We start from the raw sequence: 21,831 nt of genomic DNA, 5'->3' as shown, positions 1-21,831 counted from the left end.
TAACTCACATTTAACAGTTTTATTACCTTGAAATAATTTATTTGCATTGGTACAAACCTTAGCACATAATACCATTCGCTTCCAGGCAACGACACAACACAGAGTTCTTTGTTCCCGGCAGGATCCCTCACTGTTGTAGCACCGAACCTCCTGAGAGAATGAAGGGCTTCTCCTCACCTCCAAGGCGAAGGTAAGGATCGTACTACGGATAGAGGGAGACACACTAGATTACTGTTGTGTGTCCAAATAACTTACCTGTTCAGTGAGCACTGCTCTCGGAAGCGTACCACCTCATGGTGCCTTCCCCCCTCCGCTTGGCAAGGGTCAGGCGTGCGCAACAATTAGTGTTAGCATTGAGACTAGTAGGGTCCAGTGTGGTGAGGTACTTCGCTACTTCAAAGTGACCTCCAAGTGCAGCCCAGTGTAATGGTGTGTAAACATTACTAGTCTTAACATTGAGACTAGTGTGGTCTAGTGTGGTGAGGTACATCATTACTTCAAGGTGACCTTCACATGCAATCACATGTAGTGTAGTGTAACAACTACTAGACTTAACATTGAGACTAGTGGGGTCTAGTGCGGTGAGGTACTTCGTTTCTTCAAGGTTAAATCCCTGAGAAGCCAGGTGTAATGGAGTGCAACCATGAATAATCTTTGCAGTGAAACTAGTGAGGTCTTGTGTGGTGAGGTACTCCACTACTTCAAAGTGACCTTCACATGCAGCCAGGTGCAGTGCCGTGTAACCACCACTAGTCTTAACGCTGAGACTAGTGGAGTCTAGTGTGCTGAGGTACCTCACTATATCGAGGTGACCGCACTGAGCAGCTTGTACAAGAGTAGTACCCAGCAATTCCCCAGTAATACCTGCCTCCTCCACCAGGTACATCACCACCTCCACGTAGCCCTCTATGGCTGACAAGGTCAGTGCAGGCACTCCTTGTCTGTGGGTACCAATGTTCACATCAATGTCACTCCTTCTAAAGGAGAGACAGTCCTCTCGACCTCGATTTTCTCCTTTCCAACCAGAGCCTCCACAACACGCAGCTGCCCCCTTCTGCAGAACGGTTCAAATCGGTGCGCTTCAAGTCCACACAGGGATTTCTTGCATGAAGGAAATTCATCAATTCGCTTAATAAGGAATTTGCTGAAGGAATTCGTGATCTGGTTCGTACTTGACGAGCAGTTCCTTCCACCGTGGACCTTCCTCTCTGTTCCGCCAGCCCCTCTCTCTCTCTGGGGAGGAAGTTTCTCTCTCATCCCGCACGCAAGCTCTCTCTTCTCAACAACCTTCTCTCCGTCCTTAAATGCTCTTTCCATTTCCTCCTCTCTCTTTTTACGTGCTCTCTCCACCTCCTCTTCTCTGTCCTTACGCGATTTCTCCGCATCCTTTGCTTTCTTCTCAAATGCCTTCTCCCTCTGTTCTATCCCCATCTCACTCTTTTTCAGCATTTCTTCCCATAAACTCGGGCTGTTGTCTGTCTCCTTAAGGGTTCTCTCCAATTCTTCCACCACTCTGGTGTCTTCTCTCAGCTGCAATTCCCTCATCCCCACATGTTCCGCCAGTAACCCATAGAGTGCCGCACACAGTCGCACCGAGTCTGGAACACACAATAACACCACAAATTAACAGAGAGTCCTCCTTAGAGCCGGTTTACATGAGATCAATCTTAATAAAACTGGCCACCATGAGAATTACCTGAAGGGAAATTGATTAAGTTACGAAGTGCTGCAGACATGGCAACCCTGTTATAATGTTCTAGAAACATACTTCGTCAGGTGAGTGGCACTGTAGCCAGGTTGCCAACAAAGAAAGAAAGAACAAATTGCACGATAAAAGGATGATTTAAACATTGAATGTATTTTGTAATGTAATGTAGCCCCTTCACCTGTCATTTTGAATGCCACTCGTATTGTATTAAACTACCTGTATTTTTCAATTTTGACGGTTGAATGTTTACTTCCAGGGTTGTTACGACCTGTCGATTATCTATGATCTGAATTTTTGGGAATTTGTTTACTGTGATAGTAATTGATATTCATCACTCTTTAATTTTAGTTTTAAGTTATTAAATTTTTATTTAAAAATTGAATATGCTGTCTTAGGTTTTTTGACTGCTCAGTTTGTCTAGGGAATAGTTCATCCTTTCAAATTAATAGCAACCCTCGATTCCCTATTCAAAGTAAGTTAGACAACTATAATTAATGCCAGACTCAGCTTGAGGTTCTGTAGCCGCTAATACAACACTCGGAAGCTAAGAGCTCATAACACCCCTTTTTAGTCGTTTCAAACAGCAGTATTCCATCTCCCTCCTACGTATGTTACATCACTCGACCGAGAGACGCAAGTTAGGAAGGGCATCCGGTTAGGAGAATTCAACCTCGAATTAGAGTAATACGTGAAAGAAGCCCTAGCACAGCCTCCGCCGGGTTAGTGCCATAAGAGCCCTTGTATACGTGTGCTTCTACTTACTTGTGTTAGGCCACTCACTTTTATCTATCCTATTCGACCTTCCTCGGTTAACTCTTGTTCTTTTCCGAGCCCCCACGCTATTAGGTTTACGAGGGATAAGGAGTCTTTAATTTTCACGCCTTTCGTAGCGTTTGCCTTCCTTTGGCTGATACCTTGCGCAGATGGTCAACTCTCCAAGACATAAGGTCGCTTTTCAGCGTTACGCCTCAATATATAGAGCATATGTATTAAGTCTTACACCATCTCCCTGGTACCATGTCAAGTCCTGGGAGGTTAACGCGTGGTCAACGCAACGTTAGGCCTTCAGGGGCATCGAACGTGAAGTGTAGGTAGGGATTTTATTCTGTATTCGGGATTTCTGACAATACGCGAAATCCTGCAGAGCTAAATTCCGGCACTATATTATTTCTTACGCATTATATCGGGTATTCAGTATGAGGATAGGTTGTACCTAAGTTACGAACTTGTAGAGAAAATGAACTTTGCATTCCATGTGTCAGCAAATACATCCAAAGCTAGTCAACTTGCACGTGCAGTTATTTTTTGCTGATATGTGCATGCTAGGCTCTCCGTTTCTAGAACTTCGAAGATGCTTCCCAATATTACACACCCTATGAATAAAGCATTTGTATTACACTATATCCCTAGTCCTAGGTGTAGCCATCAGCTTCCACCAATCTGAGCATCAAAGTTCCTGGATCATGTCTCATCTCGTCTATTGATCGTAGGATCGAATCTCAAACTTGAGACTGTAACACCCTTGTAAAGTTAAGCCTGGTGTCAAATGTATGGGTTAACCTAGCACTTTTGACCATAATCACGTCAGCAGTTAGGTCTTGAGAGGTCAACGCGTGGACGAGGCGGGGTGAGGTTCCTGGTCACCCTCCTCAGTTGTATCCCCCGACCTCCAGAGTCTGTAGCTCCAGGACACTGCGATTGAGGCGGTAGAGGTAGGTTTCCTCGCTAAGGACGATGGAAAAGCCGATCCTGAAGGGTAAACATAAAGAAAAAGGAGAAGAAGGAATTAGGGAATGCTTCCATAAGGCTCTGTGTATGCCTATGTACCTCTGTGTCGTAGCACAGCTCTCCCCTGAGTTAGCCCTCACTTTTAGTCACCCTCACGACTGACAGTACACCACTGATGCAATTCTACTCCTCCACCTCACCTCATAAAAAATGAGGATCTGAGTGGAATGACGTCATCATAGTAGCAAGAGTTGCAGTGACGTCACAGCGAACAAGCTTTGACCTGTAGCTGAAGACTCCGAGTTCTCTCAAGTCAGGTGTCTTGCGCCCTAACACACTGTCTCATTCCTTTACAACACCAGATCGGAAAAATACAGCTTAGCTCGCAAAGTCATTCTTTCTGCTGATATGTACACGTCTCCACATTTACTGAGAAAGTTCACCTTCATCGTACACATATTTCAGTCAGGGTGAGGATATTTGAATTGAACATATGCTCTTTAGTTTTTGAGTTTATGTCAACTCCACGTTCGTATCCTTAGGAGTGGCATTTACTCTGCTCACCTAGGGCTGAAGCGCCCCTTACAAGAGTTAGCCAAGGAGGTTAGATAGACTCAGCTAAAGATCCCCGCAATTTCGCCAATGCAGACACAACAACAGCAAATGTTGCTCGGCTCGCACGTAAGGCAAGGGTGCCCCTGGGGGAGCTTTATTCTGCTCGATCTCCACCACACCAGAATAAAGTGTCCTACAAGAGTTGGCCAAGAGAGGTTAGATAGACAACAACTTAGAATACATCATGCCTAGACTCAGCTAAAGCCCCGTAGTTCGCTAACCCATGTTCTCTCAAGTCAGGTGACCCCTTATAATAGCCTCCTTCGGCAGTATTCCATAAAATAACGGCCTCCTATTGTCTGAAGTTGTCAGAGGACGTAACGCCTGGCTAGAGATGGATTGCGCGTCGCGGACATCTTGCGCCGTAGCCCCTGGGCCAGCTCCCAGGAGTTAGTCCCATAAGAGCACATGTATAGCCACCATCTTGCGCAGTAGCCCCTGGGCCAGCTCCGCCTATTTTTCCCTACTCAGGGCATTTGTTATTTTATGAGCCCCAGCGGAAAATGTTTTCATATTTATTTTCTCGCGTTTTTCATACCTTTTAATAATACTTTCCTCTCATCTTTAGACATGGCAGATATAGTTTACACTGTACCCGCGGATACACAACGTAAAATGCCCTCATGTAGGAAAAGTCGTATTTATTGTTTCTATATCCTTGTTGGATAATTTTTATTTGTATATTCAGTAGTAAGTTTCCCTGCGCAACACGTTCTTTCTTGTTGTCCCCTGTAGGGACGTCTTAACGAAGTTTTTTCTGTCATATATATCATAAAAGAATATTTAAACTACACTATTCATAATTCATAAAATAAACACATCTGTAAGTTCAATAGTAAATTTTACAAATAGTCCAACCTATTTGATGGCAAATTTTATCCAGTTTTTTTAAGATAAATGTTATGTTCACTTTGACAGCTGTACTCAACAACAAAATTGCATTTTGCAACAGAACCAAGGATTCTGAATTAGAGGAAAGTAACACAAAGTAACTTATAAGTAACATAAAAGACGTATGTGCTAACATATCAATTTTTCAAACAATAGATATAATAAGTGATAGGAATCCGTGTGATGATGAGTAGCAAGAGAAAGATGTGCCTCAAAGTGTTCAACAGAGTTTGACTCTTGTGCAGGCAGCAAACATGGCACGTAGTCTTCAGGATTTTCTTCTGGAACGAAGTGATGTGCCAGAACCTGTGTTAAATTCACGTGCAATCGTTGCTGACTGCCTTGAATATTCGTTTGTGTCTGGGAGTGTTCAGAAGACATTCGCAGACTTTTTCATAATATAAAGCCCAGGAGATAATGTACTGATTCAGGGTAAAATATGAGATGCTGAAAACTTTTAATTACAACATTAACACATACTTATTCCTGACAGAAAGCTACACAAACACTGCTTCCTACCGAGAGAGACCGGAATAGATTTATGTTTATACTTCTTATCTCTAACATCCTCTATTGGTTTTTCAACTACATAACGGTTGGTTATGAAAATAATTCTCAGGCCCCTCTATAGATGACAGATGTGTACGTTAAGTGTCCACTGCAGCATCTGCCTCAGTACTGGTAAGTATCACTTCACTGTTCTCTTCTTCTCCTTGTTATGCTACAAACTCCTCCACACTTCTTTCCTCTGCAGTTATCACAGAATCCTCCCCACAAAAGAAGTCCTCAACAGTGCAGTTTGACTGCAGCATACTCTATACATCAGGAAGCAGGCCTCCTTCTTTCACTGGCAGGCAAGAGTTGAAATTGTAGTCTGCTTCACAACTTTCCAAGACTTATGAATAAAGTGAAGCGCACCCAAGATTGAAACTTAAAATGATAAGGAATTAAATATGCTTCACATGGTTCTCCCTATATAATTACTTAAATCCCGCTCACTCCCAGGGGATTTACCCCATTGAATAAAATATGTATTTACTTGCGTAGAAACAATCTTAGACTAAAACGAACTATAGAAGTGCCCTAAGACAAATATCTATTTGAATATAGTGTATTTAATAGTTGAAAAATCCTATTTTAATTTTTCAATCCTTTACGCAAGAAGTTCTAAGAGCTTTCACACTGTGATACAGAGCTTGTTTCTCCATAATAGTTGAGCTCTGTTTTTTTAAACAGTAACTTATACCTAAATATTTTAGGCAGTTTACTAACAATCTACGCATGGAAATAAATTTTATGTACTTGTAAATTGTAGATTTACAAGGTTTATATGTACTTGAATGGAATAAATTATAATAGTCACGGCATTTTCTATGTTGGCTAGCGCTTTTGAGGGCTCCAATTTATATAGGCCTACCTACAATTCATAAGTGACATACACGGACTATATTACACTACAGGTAATACTTAAAGTATTTAAAGTCTTCACAGTGTTATGTCTTTTACAGCTGTTCATTATGATACACACACACAAGCAGAACATGTTCATCCCGATATCGCATCATTTTTAAGATTCAGTTCCGAAACACGGTCGTTTGCTTGGTACGTGAACTTTCCACCCTGGCCACCATTACCATACCACGTGGTTCTCATCAAATGATACTTTGCCACCAAGAATAAAAGCTTCCAAACATTTTTCTACCAGGTGGTTAATATTAAGAAGGTCAAAGACATAAGGAAACTTATACGGTATATTGGTGATAAGATGTCAGTTTCTACCATGACACTGTCAACAACTGTCCAATTACTGAGCAGGGAGCTCTGCATGAAGAAGAATTCTGATCCTCTTACAGAGAAGCTACTTGCAGTTCTTATTTTCTATTCTTAACCTACGGTCAGGGACTATAATCCATTCATTACAATGTTTACAAGGTCAGTTCTTGATAAGAGAACATTAACCGTATTGAACAATATAATATCCTATAAGACGGAATGAACATGCTTGGAGATTTTGTTTGTCAGAACTACAATATGTGCTTTGTTTGTAATCACTTCATAATCCTCTAATTTCTAAATGTAGATTGAAAAGAGACATTGTAATGATAAAATCGAATTAAAAACAAAATTAAGGGTCAGGTATGAAAATTTCCTTTTTCATTTTCTAAGAAAACTCAGTTCACTCGGAAAACTGTACGCATCCAGAAAAAAATGTGTTTCCTTACCTTCAGGGATGGAATCTGAAATCCGTATTATAGGAATAAATGGCCTTTTACTATTTATATGCAATTTCGATAATTTCAAGCTTCATTCCATTTTGTGTCTCCCCTGTTAAATGTAATTTTGTGGCCGTGTCCCCTTTTCCAGACGACCGACTCAGTTTGTGCCAATTGCTCAGCTTGACTTACGTCAGGAGACTTTGCTGTCCACCACAGAAGCTGACACCAGAGATGAGAACTCAGTTCGTTCTGATAACCACTAGCAGTAGAACGAGGAACTCTCAGTAACGTTATCAAGTCTAGCCGTTACTAGAAACGAACAACTTACGGAAGTTCCATGGAAATGTATACATCATCGCGTTAAGGAATGAACAATACCAATTACACTTCGCCAGTGTTGAGTCACTGCATTTGGGTAATACGTTGAATCAACTGTACGGTATATTAATTTTAGTCGATACAGTACGTAAGTTCTCTTTGAATGACAATCCAAGTGCTTTTAAAAGTTTCCTGTTCGTTGAGATATGGGTATAAATGTCCTCCATGAACAGTGAGAGAAATTTGGCTACAGGTGAACGAAACGCAGAGTGCATTCCTCATTTCAGCACATTAAGAAGAGTCAATAGTTATCTTTTAATAATATGGGTCAAAACGGACTGAATTCATTCACTGTTTATTCAGTTCGTAAGGACGAATCTGGTGAAATGCCCAACTTCAACAACAGAGTCATTGAAATGTTTGCCAGTCAGAAGAACAGGCGTGCTCAACTGTTGGATAAGTAATGTGCCATTTGGTGAGTTCACTTCTATGTCTTCATTATTAACTACTAGCTACTGTAGCCGTGCTTCGATACGGGATTCTCCGAAAGACTGTCTCTGTGGTTTTCCTTACTACAGTGAACTTAGACCATTAAAAAAACGTAAGTAGGAATGTAGGGATTAAAAACAATGTTATCATATAAAATATTCGTTCAAATGAAAATGCGCACATTTTCTCACTTTTATCAAACAGTACTACCATGCCGATCTAACAGTCCAAAGTTCCAGTACTGGAATGACCAGACTGCAGACTGCCGTGAATACTCCTCTGCCCTTGTTCCGTTAAATATACACTCTGCTCATTCCAATCAGTGCCTCAGGGCAGGGATTGAACAGCTCGAATGCTATGATGAAACAGTTAGTTACGTACCAGTAGTATCAGAAAATGTATGAACCAGAGGAATTGCATGCTTAAGAAGAAAGTTATCTAACACCCCAGCTACTTCCCGCCAATGTTCAGGCTGGCTGTTATACTCGGTACGACCGGGCGAGATGGCCGTGCGGTTAGGGGCGCGCAGCTGTGAGTTTGCGTCCGGGAGGTAGTGGGTTCGAAAACCACTCTCGTCAGCCCTGAAGATGGATTTTCGTAATTAACGCCAGGGCCGCTTCCTTTCCACTCCTAGCCATTTCCTATCCCATCGTCGCCATAATACCTGTGTGTGTCGGTGCTACATAAAGCAAATTTTAAAAAAAATACTAGGTATACAGCAGTAATCCCATTTATCGGACATGACTCGCAACAGAACACACAAAGCTCATCAAAACAAACAATGGTCAATGTAATGTTATTGTTGTTCAATGTTATGAGCTTTCGGTATTGTAGGCCTTCACATTTAGTTTTCTTTCGACTCTGTGATATTAGGGCGCCTTACGAAATTATTTATAGCGTAGACTGTAGTTCCTTATTCCCCGAATTTACATAACGATTTTCATTAAATTATATTTACCCATTTTCTCGTGACTTGGCACTGATATGGACTTTGCAAAAAAATCCAAATTCATGAATATCTCTGTTATCATAACCGGTACGGTAAAATTGTATGATGTAAATGATCGGAAATTTATTACTATATAACTTCAGTAATGTAGTATTTGTCGATAGGATCATTAATAACACAAATATTTGAGAATTCAATTTAGGCCTTCCCCTAAACTACCATTCCACTCAGCGTGAATAAAATTATTTACGGCCTAGACTGTAGCGACTCATTTCCTGACTGTGCATGCCGATTTTCATTAAGATAGGACACTAATAACATAAAAATTTGAGAATTAAAATTTAGGCCTTCCCCTAAACTACTATTTCTTTCTGCATGAATAAGATTATTTATGGCCGAGATTGTAGCAACTTCTTTCTCGACTTTGCATACCGATTTTCATTAAGATGAGACCACTAATAACATACATATTTGAGAATTAAATTTTTGGCCTTCCCCTAAACTACATTTTTCAGCGTGAATAGGATTGTTTATGGCCTAGATTGTAGCGACTTGTTCCCGGACACTACATAGCCATTTTGATCAAATTCTCTTCAGGCGTTTTCTCGTGAGGCGTGTACATACATAAAGGCAGACAGACAGACAGACAGACAGACAGACAGACAGACAGACAGACAGACAGACAGACAGACAGACAGACAGACAGACAGACAGACAGACAGACAGACAGACAGGGAGGCAGGTAGACAGACAGACAGACAGACAGACAGACAGGGAGGCAGGTAGACAGACAGACAGACAGACAGACAGAGAGAAATTACGGAAAATTAAATAGTGCATTTCCTTGCTACTATGGACACGACCGATACAGAAATGCAATTCTTTTTAAATTCTGAGCAATGTACAGACACAACTCTTATTTTATGTATGTAGATTTAGTGTATATATTTAGGCTGATTTATTTTGATATACGTACTCTCTTTTGGAGTTTTGTGGTACAGTATAGTACTGCACCCTTCGCAATGTGTTGTCTGCGACGACTCGAACTTCCTGGGATCTGCCACAGCTGCTTCTTAAAATAGAATATACTCACCGCAGATGACTCTCTTCTTCAGGGGCGGTGACGTTCTCTTGACTGTCTAGGTGCTTCGCTACAAAGGGGATACGCTAAGCTATACTACTGAAATAAATAAACGACTGAGGTTAAATATGTATATCATTTATTATAAAACTGGTGATTATCATTCTTACGCGCGCGCGCGTGTGTCTCTGTGTGAGAGAGAGACCAGTGTAAATAGCGGTGAAATCAACCACAAATATAAACAAAGACGAGTGAATCGGTACCAGATAAATTCAAAGTGGAATAATCACGGCTAAAATGACTTTTCTCACTGATTAAATACACTCAAAAGTAATTTAATCAAATACAAATATTTTCAATACAATCACGTCATTAGAAATGAATGACACTCACCAACTCAATGGCTACTCACTCATATGAATCGTGTATGTAAATTGATCAGAACGCTTTGTTATTCTCCTTCACCTTTAAAATGTTAATAGTGTTGCACATAAGATCCTATAACTCAGAACATTGCATAATTGCCGGGATTCGACGCTCCCCTATAGTAATCTTACCAAACTCAGTTTACATATGGCTGGATATCTCTATCGGACATTTAGAATTTTTACTCAGGACATTACTAGCCAACATATTATCATAATACCTTTACAAATTTACCACTAACATTACTGTCAAAATCAAATGGGAGGATTTCAATTACCTCAAGCTAAATTAATTCACCTAATCATCTGAACAGCTATTACATCTGACATCTTTATTGATAAGAAGTTGTAGATCATACTGGGTCCCCCAGGAACCCGTAAATTAGCGTACCTAAACATGACAAAACACGTCTCTTACTTTCACAATTACAGGATCAACACATCTTAATCTAACACAAATACAGTTTCCAATTAATAAGGTGCGCTGTTCAGTGATGTTAACATTTATTATGTTAGCTGTTTGCTATGATTTATCCATGAAGTGAATCTTACATGTTGCTTGGTTTAGTTAACGCGAGCTCTCGTTACCCTAACATTTAAATTTAAGGCTTCCATCTTAAAGAAAACCTATTTACAATGCGCATCACAGTCGGCCACTGCGTACCCTAAGACAAAATCAAAATAGACAGAAAATATATCTGAAACACAAATACAATAAATATGCTAAAACCCTTTACTAATGTATTTACATCCGATTCACGCACATCGTTGTAAGCCACAAAATATCTATAATCAATTGATATAACTGAACACTGCACGTTGATTTCAATGTCCATGGGTATCTTCATTGAAATCAGCCGCGACCATGTCCAAGATCAAGTTATTAATGGCTGTCTCCTGCTTCACATAACTCGAGTAACCTCTCATGGTAAAACAAAGCCTATTAATCAATCATACTTCACGCAGGATGACGCTACTTCACATCAAATTATAGTGGATCACGGCGACATCATATACCCAACAAAGATCGCATTGGGAACCATTTGATATTATTTAAAATTAACTGAACTTAGCCATGCTGCACGGCCAGTGTGCTTCACTTACGCCTCACATAAGTAAACATCCGATAACTTCTTGTGTGGTTTGTATTATTCAAATTATGTCTTTATCTAGCACTTTCAACACTACCTTATTTTAACATGGATCCTGGCTGTGAACTGGGTCTTTTTGCTAATTTTTAACACGTTATTATGGATCAGCGAAACATATTACATGCCTAAATTTTGTACCGTATGAAGGTGTCAACCATCCAAAATGAATGTGTTAATCAACAAGTGAATATCTGAAGTAATTTAATTATACTAGTCGTATGAAAAACATGAAAAAATAGTACGGAAAAATTTACATTGAGGTTATACCAATAAGTTTGCTCAAACAATAAAAAATAATCATTTGATGCGACTACTTAGGCCACAAATAAACACAAATGCAGTGGAATAAAATATTTTCCTATTTAGGAATAGTTTGTTCTCGTATGGTAGTCCAGAAAACATTGGACTATACACACTCCTTGCACCACCATCTACTCTCTTACCACTTTCCTTCTTGCCCCTGTCTGAGCATACCTTGCAATAACGAGTAGCATTCACTTTATTGTTCGTTGGAGGAACCTTTTCTGGAAAATGGCGAGCAAAATTCCTGTCAACACTGGGGGAGGGAGTAGGTTCCAGCCTTGAGATGTCTCGTTCTCCTTTAGCTGCTAACCGCGAACTGATCACTCTCATGTAATCCACCAGAGGTATCTTTGAGTTTGAGATTTCTTTATATAGAATAAAACCATTCACAACAGACATAAGGAACAAATGGAAGAAGAGATTTTTCCACCATTTCATTGTCTTCCGTGCAAATGGGTTATAACTGTTCAGTTGATCTGCTCTATAAACACCAGTTTTATTTATATTGTAATCGATGACTACGTCAGGCTTTAGTTTCTGTACTACACCACCCTTCGATCTACCAGAAACAAGTGTAGTGGAAGCCTTATGTTATGTTGAAAGGCATAAAACATCCCGCTTGCTCTTCCACTTCACAGCAAGAAGGTGCCCTTTTCTCAAAAATATCATCTCGTCCTTCTTCAATTTCTTAGTCTTGAACGTTGGTGGTAAACCATTCCTGTTTATCATGACAGTTCCAACAGCCAGGGTTTTCTTTTGCCACAGCATATTCAGTAGGGAGGGGCTAGTATAGCACCTGTCCATTTAAATACAGTGGCCCTTACCGAAAAACTGTGAGCATAATCTATCTACAAGAGCCTGAATGCTGTTGTCAACGTTCCCTGCGGATCCCGTATATATTTCACAATTCAGTACGTAGCCTGTTGTCGCATCGCAAAGTACATACATTTATCATACCGTACTTATTGGGCTTATTCTTCATTTAAACCCTAAACCCTACTCCAACACGGAAGGGACATATTGCCTCATCTATTGTTAGGTTCTCATAAGGCTGAAAACTGGCAATGCATTTGTGCACAAAAAATCAAAGAAAGGCCTGAGTTTATGTAGTGGGTCATGATCAGGTTCCCCCTTCTTGATGAAGGTGGCATTGTCATTTAGGTGCAACATAAATAAAATTCCGGAAAATCTATCAGGACTCAACAGTCGACTGACAAATCGTGTATGATAAAAGGGATCAGTAGACCAATAATCACTAAGTTTGGGTAGCTTTACCACACACATTTGTAAAATTGTTGCAAAAAAAAACAACCAATTTCGTGACGTTTTACTGCAGACCATCGGTGCCACGTGGAATTTCCCTTCAGTTTGCCCTGACGTTTCATTGCCGCAATTGTCCTACCTGCATATCTGTTAGTTTCTGGTTTTTATATTTTCGATCACATCGTCACTAAATGTTACTGAAACAATCCATTTCGTTACTCGCCGCGCAAAACTGAGTAGAACCAGATGCCGATTGGAAGACAGGTAGCTGTGGTTGGTCATCTGTTCTGACCATTCATCATCAGGTTCAGATGATCTAGCAGATGTTCCCGGCACAGGTGAGTCATCAGCCTGCGTCTCTTCGTCTAAACGAAAAAAAAAATGAACACAAATTTCTGTAGGCGGAGTATTTCTATCGTTTGTATACGGAGTAAAATAATACAGCTAAACACTTACGATCCAAACTGACGTAATAAATAATAATCTTACCTGAACCATCGCTTGATACGTTATACGGTTCGAAAGCAGGGTCGTCATCACTTTCATCCGTCTCTGAACCCTCTTCTCCCGATAAAACATCCAAAATACCACTAACATTGAGCCGGCGCGGCGTGAAGACAGCTGACAGCGTGACACGGCACACCGAGTGCTTCGGTAGAGGTCACGGCAAGGTGAAAGTACACTGTAACTGCTGCATTCTAGTGGTCACTAGATGAACTATTATCTCCAAACAAGGGACGGGAACCGTACGTGATACGTTCAGCTGGATATAAACACACGAGAAAATCACGTCCAGATGCAGGAAAGCAGCGCGCCCGTATCCCTTACGGGCATAGTGTTGAAAATGCTAGTTGTAGTGAGCAATCTCTTTACTCGTTAACCCTCTGCATATTTTATTTATCCTCATTTATATCGTTATATACCTCAAATTATTCTCATGACCTCGAGTATACCATATTACCGCGCTATTCCGTCATACTCAGAGCTTCGCGCACTTTTTGATTATTTCCTTCTACATTCTCATTATTCATCATATACGTCTCAGCTAAACCCGCTGATATAACAATACCTCTATTCTTTTGCTCAGGATAAATTTTCCAATAAATGCCCGTAATTTTCCTTATGACGGTCAAGTCGACGTTAAACCCATTCGCAACCAGTTTATCAGCTTCAGTGTAGCAACAATGGCTTCATTACTCATTATTCTAATAAAATGCAATAAAACAATCTCAATGGTAACCATGCGGATATGAATAAAAAATGAAATCTCAACAGGCTGAGTAGCATATCACCAAGGAATATTACAACAACAAAAACATCTCCCTGCGCACAACAATTTTTATTATCAACAACTACTCGGTGACCCCATGAGAATAAAAACTCCTACTGACTGCGGTACATGAATATGTTGTCAAATAATAACTTCACCAACGTGAATGTACGTTACTCTGCACATTAAAATCTGATCTAAATGCTCGCATAGAAAAATAAATATCACCAACACCTCAAAGAAATAAACACAATCATTGTGCGCGAATGGTAAACAACTCTATTTACACTGGTGGCGACTGTGATGTACACGTTATACGCCTAAACTTACAAGAAAATTAAACTTACACAGCTATAATTTCTGACAATTCGCGTCGAAAACAAATATATTACATAATTAAGAGAAACAACATGTGAGATTGGTATGATCACTTACATGTTGGAGTTTTGCCGGCTGTTCCTCTGTCGTCCCCTGGCCAGTGGAATTTAAGCCATGGCTCCAGTGATGTAGGACGTGGTGTATCCGGTCATGATTGATGAGCACCAGTTTTACACACGACACTTGGTTCTTCTTATATACTAATTACATCTGAAATTAGCACTATAACTGGCAATATTGGGCTTGGCACACGACTTCATTAATACTCCAATAATGAACTCTACCGCAAACTGCAAGACCCTTTCCAGGAAGTAACGGTATCTCGACTGTACCATCCCTTAGCACGAGATTTCTGAATGTTTGTGGACATTTGAGGTCGACCACCTTGACATTCCATGAACTGATTGGTAATTACACATTCCCTTCCTGGCCACTACCTAGGCTTAACCAAACAAGTAAGCAAAGTCTGTCCTTCAGTAAATCTCTGCTTTCCCGCCCACTTCGTAATGTATCTGTTTTGTAGTTATTTAAGAAAACTGGCAATGTGAAATGCTGCCGCGTCACACTTTATATGATAAGGCCTGAATTCAATAACATGTAAGTCAGATATAATGTTCATTATCCCACTGGAATTCCTAGCTCTGACTCTCACTGAGCACTGCGTTCTAATAATCTATGTTACTCTGAATGTTTGGAAGTTACTGTCTCCAAAACTGTCTATGCGTTAACACCGCGAAATCAAAGTTATTGTTTCCCATAACATCCAATTCAAAATTTGCAATTGCAAATGAACATTATATCTAACTTACATGTTATTGAATTCAGAAGTGTTTTGATGATATGCGCTTTTCGTCTGTTCGGAACGAACCATCTCTGTCTGAGGGAGGTCTGTCATCACTCGAAATCTCTCGCACAAAACATGCCTTTTCCCCTCTATTTCTGTCACCTTTGTTCAGTTACTGGGTGCAGTCATGGTATCCGTGAGAAAGCGCTGACCCAAGCACTTAGCTGTCGGCTTCAAAGTTTTACTTGACGGTAGTTTTGAGTGCAATTATCTTCGCTGCACCCAGGAACGTGCCTTAAGCTTGGTGACAGGACTCGAATTTGTGTCACCAACTTTTATTAGACTTGCCTTGCCGCCTGCCGAAATATCTACCGCAGTGGTTGCCTCATGTGCACAAATGTTGCATAAAATAATTCATTATTTAATGCTAATTCGTCATATGGGTGCAGTACAGTATAGAAAACCAATTTTCAAACATGCCTGCCTCAGTCCCACATTCATGGCCAAACACTTTATATCAGGCCCCACTGGCGGAATTGATCACGAGCCGCAACTGTATGCATTCAGGTCTTATAATATTGTACTTGGTCTTGATTCACGCTCGGGGACTGGGTGTTTGTGTTTGTCCCAGCACTCTTCTCTTGATATTTACGCAACACTACCAACACGCAATAGTGATTACATCCCATCACGTAGGCTTGGCGTCGGGAAGAGCATCAGATCATAAAACAGAGTCAAATCCACCTGTGAGAGATATCTCGCACCCACTGGTGTGGGAAAAGCGGTAGAATATAACAGATCCATGTCATGGTTACAACTGAGAGAATACACAATTACTGTTGGCCACGCGTCGCGCATGCTCCTTAGCAGGATAACGACGAAGTGATGTGACTGCACGTATGGAACGTGGTCGGGAATTTGAGTACGTGAAATTAAATTGCTTAAATTCCCTTGCGTTATATTCAACACCTTAGGCACTTAAATGTACACTGAGACATAACACAAAAATGGAATGAGAGATAACTTATCCTATTACAGGGTACACCTGCAGACAGAGCGACAACTCAAACAGCTTGGAACCGGCTTGTTACCTCCTCAGCCACTAAAAACAGATATTGTCGTACTTCACTCCTCTGAGACACACGTCAGGTTCCATATGTTCCCAGATGACATCTAAGGGGTTCGGATACGGTTTCCTGCCGACCACGCAAGGGGCCATGAACGCCCATTCCTCCTCTGCAGATAGTTGTTATCCAGGTGCGGGAAGGACACACCAGTAATGTTCTCAGCATTCACCTCACAGTTTGGGAACTGTTCTTCTCTTACACATCCGCCTTATGGAGACCTCGTTTGTGAACAAGGTACAACCATAGGTGGCGCATAGTCTATCTCAACAGGTGCTCAACAGGCTGCAGAGTCCCGCCATAGGATGTTCGTCGGAAAGTTCTGTTACACCTCCAGTCGGAGCAGATGTCATCCCTCCTCTGGGCCCATCGTGTAGGGCACTTGACACATGTTGTGAGGTGATGGCTCTAATATTTCTGTACTTACCTACGAGTAAACACTTTGAATGACAGTAATGCTCCTATGAACAAAGTGGATATCTGCCAACACTTGAGAATAATTTGTACTCCTGCGTGATGGTACAAACTACAGGGATGTATCCACTCTGAATGTTCATAAGCAGAAACAACTCATTTATATATATCACACGAGGCGTCTGTGGATCACCTCACATTTATAACGAACAGTATGCTTCGAAACACAGAGCCGATGCAGTCAGTCGTGTCGCGTAAACAGGAACCCACACTCGTCAGGTACATCGATGCTTCGGAACAGCAAAGCTTTGAAACAATGACGCAGCTTTGCTTATCCCCTCGCCTCACACAGCGTGAGACTGCCCTGAAGATGAGCCGATGTTCGTTAATAGACTCTTCATATTCCGAATCGTGAGTCAAATTATTAAAAGAACAATGTACTCTACAATGTAGGGCCTTTCATATGGAAAAAGGATTTATTGTTCTCAAACCAGGGTCACATAATAACAGAAAGTCGCTTCCGTTTGTCAAGTGCAAAAGTTCTAAAATTACGTTTTAAAACTTCAATTTGAAGTAAATTTTTAAACTGGAATAGGTCAAGTCTGTTACTGTATACATAATACCGATCTTGGGCTCTTCGGAGATTTAATTAATCATTTTATAATTAATTATTGAGGTTAATCCACTCACTTAGACTAATAGATACCGCATGATTTTGCAACTGGATTAGGTAAGTTATACATAAAATACATATTTTGAAATGTTCTTAAATTTCGTTAATCATTTTATAATTATTTAAATTAGTTACTGTTTTAGTGTGCATTTGACGGCAAATTTAATTCCTTTTAATACCAATGTAAGCGCTTAGGGAAGAAGGAAACGCTGTTTATTACCGGTACTATATACTGGTACTATTATATTGTGCATCATACATTTATCATACTGTACGTTGTACATTTGCTCATTAAATATTTCACGAACCTCATATTTTATCTGTATCAGGACTTCGAACATTTTAGTCAGTGAATTGGAAGCGTGGTTCAAGTTCCGTCACGCCATCGCGAAGTACTGTTTCTCTTGCATTCCGAGACGGAAGTGCGCCGTGTGTCGACACACTGCTTCCAAAAATGCACTGCACCGTGTGGATGTTTCGAAACATTCAGCAGTGACAGTTAGGCTTTGTCTATTATTAAAACAGTATTTAAGCCACACGAGGCGGAATAATTCAGGTTTATCACATGCTACGTTGGACAGGATTTTTGCCTTGGCGTTGATGCATTGATACTTGCAAAGAGTGTCATTAGATACTCAAGTGTATCAATGTGTTCCAGTAAATTTCCCAATCACTTCACCTGCAACTTTAAAGATGCTCCTTTATTCCTCACGTGAAAAGCATGTGCCTGGGTGTTTGATGGATTTGGTTTGAAATTATTATTCTCTAAAGGTATAAACCACTTCAGTAGCTTATAATTTCGAATTACATGACCAAAGTACTCTACTTTATGATATTGTACATGAATACTGTAGCCCCACATCTCGAAGGATGGTGTTCAGACCTCATACAGGACATACAAAACACCGAAGAAAACAGGGGTGGAGAACATGAAGTCATTGTGACAGAGGATTTAAATCATTCTCTTGAAAGCAGTTCTTGGAACCTAGATTCGACAGGACTGCTCAAGCTGTGATCAAGTACGCAGGTGAGAGACCTAAAGCACTGGACTTGCTTCAGTGATGTGCCAGCTACGTCAAGTTCCTAGGTTGAATTACATGTTTTATTACGACCATTAAATAGTATTTTTCGTGTTTAAACGCAGAACTGTGTTTGACCACACAGTTCGCTAATATCTGTGGACCTTCAGCACTTATTGCAAACAGAAAAGTATAATATGCATATGCCAGATTATTTATTACGATTCCAGTAAATTTCCCAATCACTTCACCTGCGACTTTAAAGATGCTTCTTTATTCCTCACATGAAAAGCATGTTCCTGGGTGTTTGATGGATTTGGTTTGATATTATTCTCTAAACGTATAAACCACGTCACTAGCTCATAATTTCGAATGACATGACCAAAGTACTCTACGTTATGATATTGTACATGAATATGTAGCCCCACAGATATCCTGTTTCCCTTGCAGTGCTTTAGAAAAAACACCCTTTCACAGCAATTATTGAAGAGGAGTGGAGTTATAGCACAGCCTTGCCTCATCTCTCACTTTATTTCAAAAGCACAGATGTTGGTGTTATCAACGTTAACAGATGCGGACAGATTCTAATATAGGTTGGCAACGGTTCGTTTGTCTTTTACATCAAGACCAATACCATATAGTATATTCAGTTTACCATCTAAACCAAAAAGTCTCTAGACAACCGGGAATAAAACAACACCAAGATGAATTAGTCTCTTCTGCAAGGAAACAACCTGCCCTTCATGAACAATGATAACTTGATCATGACCATTGGTTTCTAGTTTAATGTGGAATCCGAACCAAAGGCTGTTTTCTTCATCTCATAACTCACATATTCCGTGGCCGCAACTCCAACCGCAGCCAGCTCAGCGACAATGATTGTAGACTATCATGTCCCCTGATCTTTATCGTCAGATTAGGTCAGCAATACCCTTATGATAGAAACATCGGTCCTGGTCGGAACTGGCCTGTACTTTGTGTCGAACTTGGATGTCATCATCTAAGGCACCATTTGGATGGTCCACTGACAGAACACTAGAGAGGGAGATGTGGAGCTATAGGCAAGAGACCAAGAGAATTTAGAGTTTTGGTAAACGTGTTGTAAGGAAGACATTTTAAGATGTCCTTGTGACGCGGGTGGTCACTTCAGCACAGCCCGCTCCTTAGGCTCGAGAGCTTCCTGAGCTCTTTGAGATTGTCGTTTAGTCTTTCACGGCCGGTATCTTCGCTGTATGCCATGGTCGAATTGCGTTAGTAGCTGCCAATGTTTCGCCCGAAACTGAGCGAGGCATCTCAGGAATCCACTCTGTATGAAGGTCTGTAGCGTACTGAAGGTGTGGCATCCAGTAAATGGAAGAGCAAGCCGAAGTGCAAGAAATTTCTCTGAAAGGAAACTTAAAACACTTTGTTGGTGTAGCTCTGACGATGTAGCAGAATGAAACTGCCGTGAAAGTGCGAATCTGGCAACGCTTGTGGCCGTCGAGTGGAATGGACGTGTTCCTACAAGCTGTGGCTCAGCCAACCTCGCCCGTCCGTTATATATAACAGAGGAAGGACTGTTCAGAACCCGGCCATGTGTAGATATTTCCAACTGCACTCAACGTATAACAGCCACACCCAGAAATCTCCTGAGCTGTATAGTGATTACTTTTCCCATGACTGAACAACAACGTGTGTAACAATCAGCCAATTTACTCCAACAATTCGATGTAAAAAGATTTAAAAGTCCAAAAATTCATCCTCTGACCAGAATTCAAATCTTGATTGTGAATAACGAATGGATGAAACGAATGTAAGATAATCAGCGGATCGAAATCACAATATTCAAAATTTAAAAAAATCCAAAATGAATCCTCAGACTAGAATTAACAAGCACGACGATGAACAACGATTATGAACATAAAACAATCAGCGGAACCGATACGCAATGGCCCACCTTCCCTGATGCCAACTTATAACAATGGTATGCACTAACCAAGGGGCTGCCTCCAAGGCACAGCCCTGAATCAATGATTCTTTTTGTCTAAAGAGGTAAAATCCAGGTCAACGGCCCCTCATAAATGTACGCATCGATAGTAAAGCAGAACCATGTTAATTCTCACGTAGCGGTACTAATTACAAGTAACGAAGACTCACGGTGTTTTATAAACATAAGGGCGCAACCCAAAGGCAACGCAAACCAATGGCTTCCCCAGATACGGGTACGAATCTCAGGGACGCGTACTAACGCGTGGTGTTCCTCACATTATGGGTACTCATCACAGGTACCAGTATCATCCCGCGGTGTTCCTCGCATAAGGGTACAAATCTCAGGGACCGGTAGAATCCCGTGGTGTTTCTCACATAGTGAGTACTAATCACAGTAACCTGTACTATCGAGTAGATGTTCATCACATAGCGGGTACTAATCACAGTAACCCATACTATTCCGCGGTGTTCCTCACATTGTCAGTACTATCCACAGTAACCCGTACTATCCCGTGGTGTCCCTCGCATTGTGGGTAATAATCTGTCCCAGAGGGGACACGTTTTAAGCTTTTCCCTTCAACATTTTAGACCTGGGCAATTCGCCATTGAAATGTGTATCACTTTGGGATCTTATTCGTACTCTCTTGTAATTTTTTTTGGTGCAACTTAGGTCGCTAATTGTAACTGCCATCGTTTATATGCGATGTGTTTCCTTTTTTCTTCCCTGATTTTACGTCTTTTGTTTACTTGTCTGATCTCAGGCCGGGTAGAGAGCGAGTCTGCTCTGTTGGTGTACCTCGCCTTGTCGGGAGCCATGCTGTTTGCCGTCGCTCTTGACAAGAGCAATTGCCTGGGTAACATGTAATAAAGTGCCTTATTCTTTTAATTTACTATTATCTTCTTCAAAGGAGTGGACGTGCATTATTTAACTTGTTTTGAGCTCTTCAAGAAGGTAAGTAAGCTGCTTTTCTATCTGACGTCATGCATTAGCCGGGCTTCAAAGACCAAATGTAAGTTATGTTATTCAAATATATTTTACTTAATTTTCTACTGGAGCTGGACTG

The 21,831-nt window shown here is 40.8% G+C and overlaps 1 protein-coding gene across 1 annotated transcript in view; it reads right to left on the bottom strand.

Moving 5' to 3' along the window:
- Positions 1 to 957: 957 nt before the first annotated feature.
- LOC136885950 (myosin-M heavy chain-like) overlaps positions 958 to 21,831 on the bottom strand; it is a 72,327-nt gene continuing 51,453 nt past the window's right edge. Inside the window, exon 2 of the mRNA XM_067158651.2 lies at positions 958 to 1,598. Within this exon, the coding sequence (XP_067014752.2) occupies positions 958 to 1,598 (641 nt within the window). The remainder of the gene's footprint in view (positions 1,599 to 21,831) is intronic.

Source organism: Anabrus simplex, chromosome X (genome assembly GCF_040414725.1).
Source record: "Anabrus simplex isolate iqAnaSimp1 chromosome X, ASM4041472v1, whole genome shotgun sequence".
Classification (NCBI taxonomy): Eukaryota; Metazoa; Arthropoda; class Insecta; order Orthoptera; family Tettigoniidae; genus Anabrus; species Anabrus simplex.
Note: the sequence above shows the minus strand (reverse complement) of the source record. Positions and strands in the feature narration are given on the sequence as shown.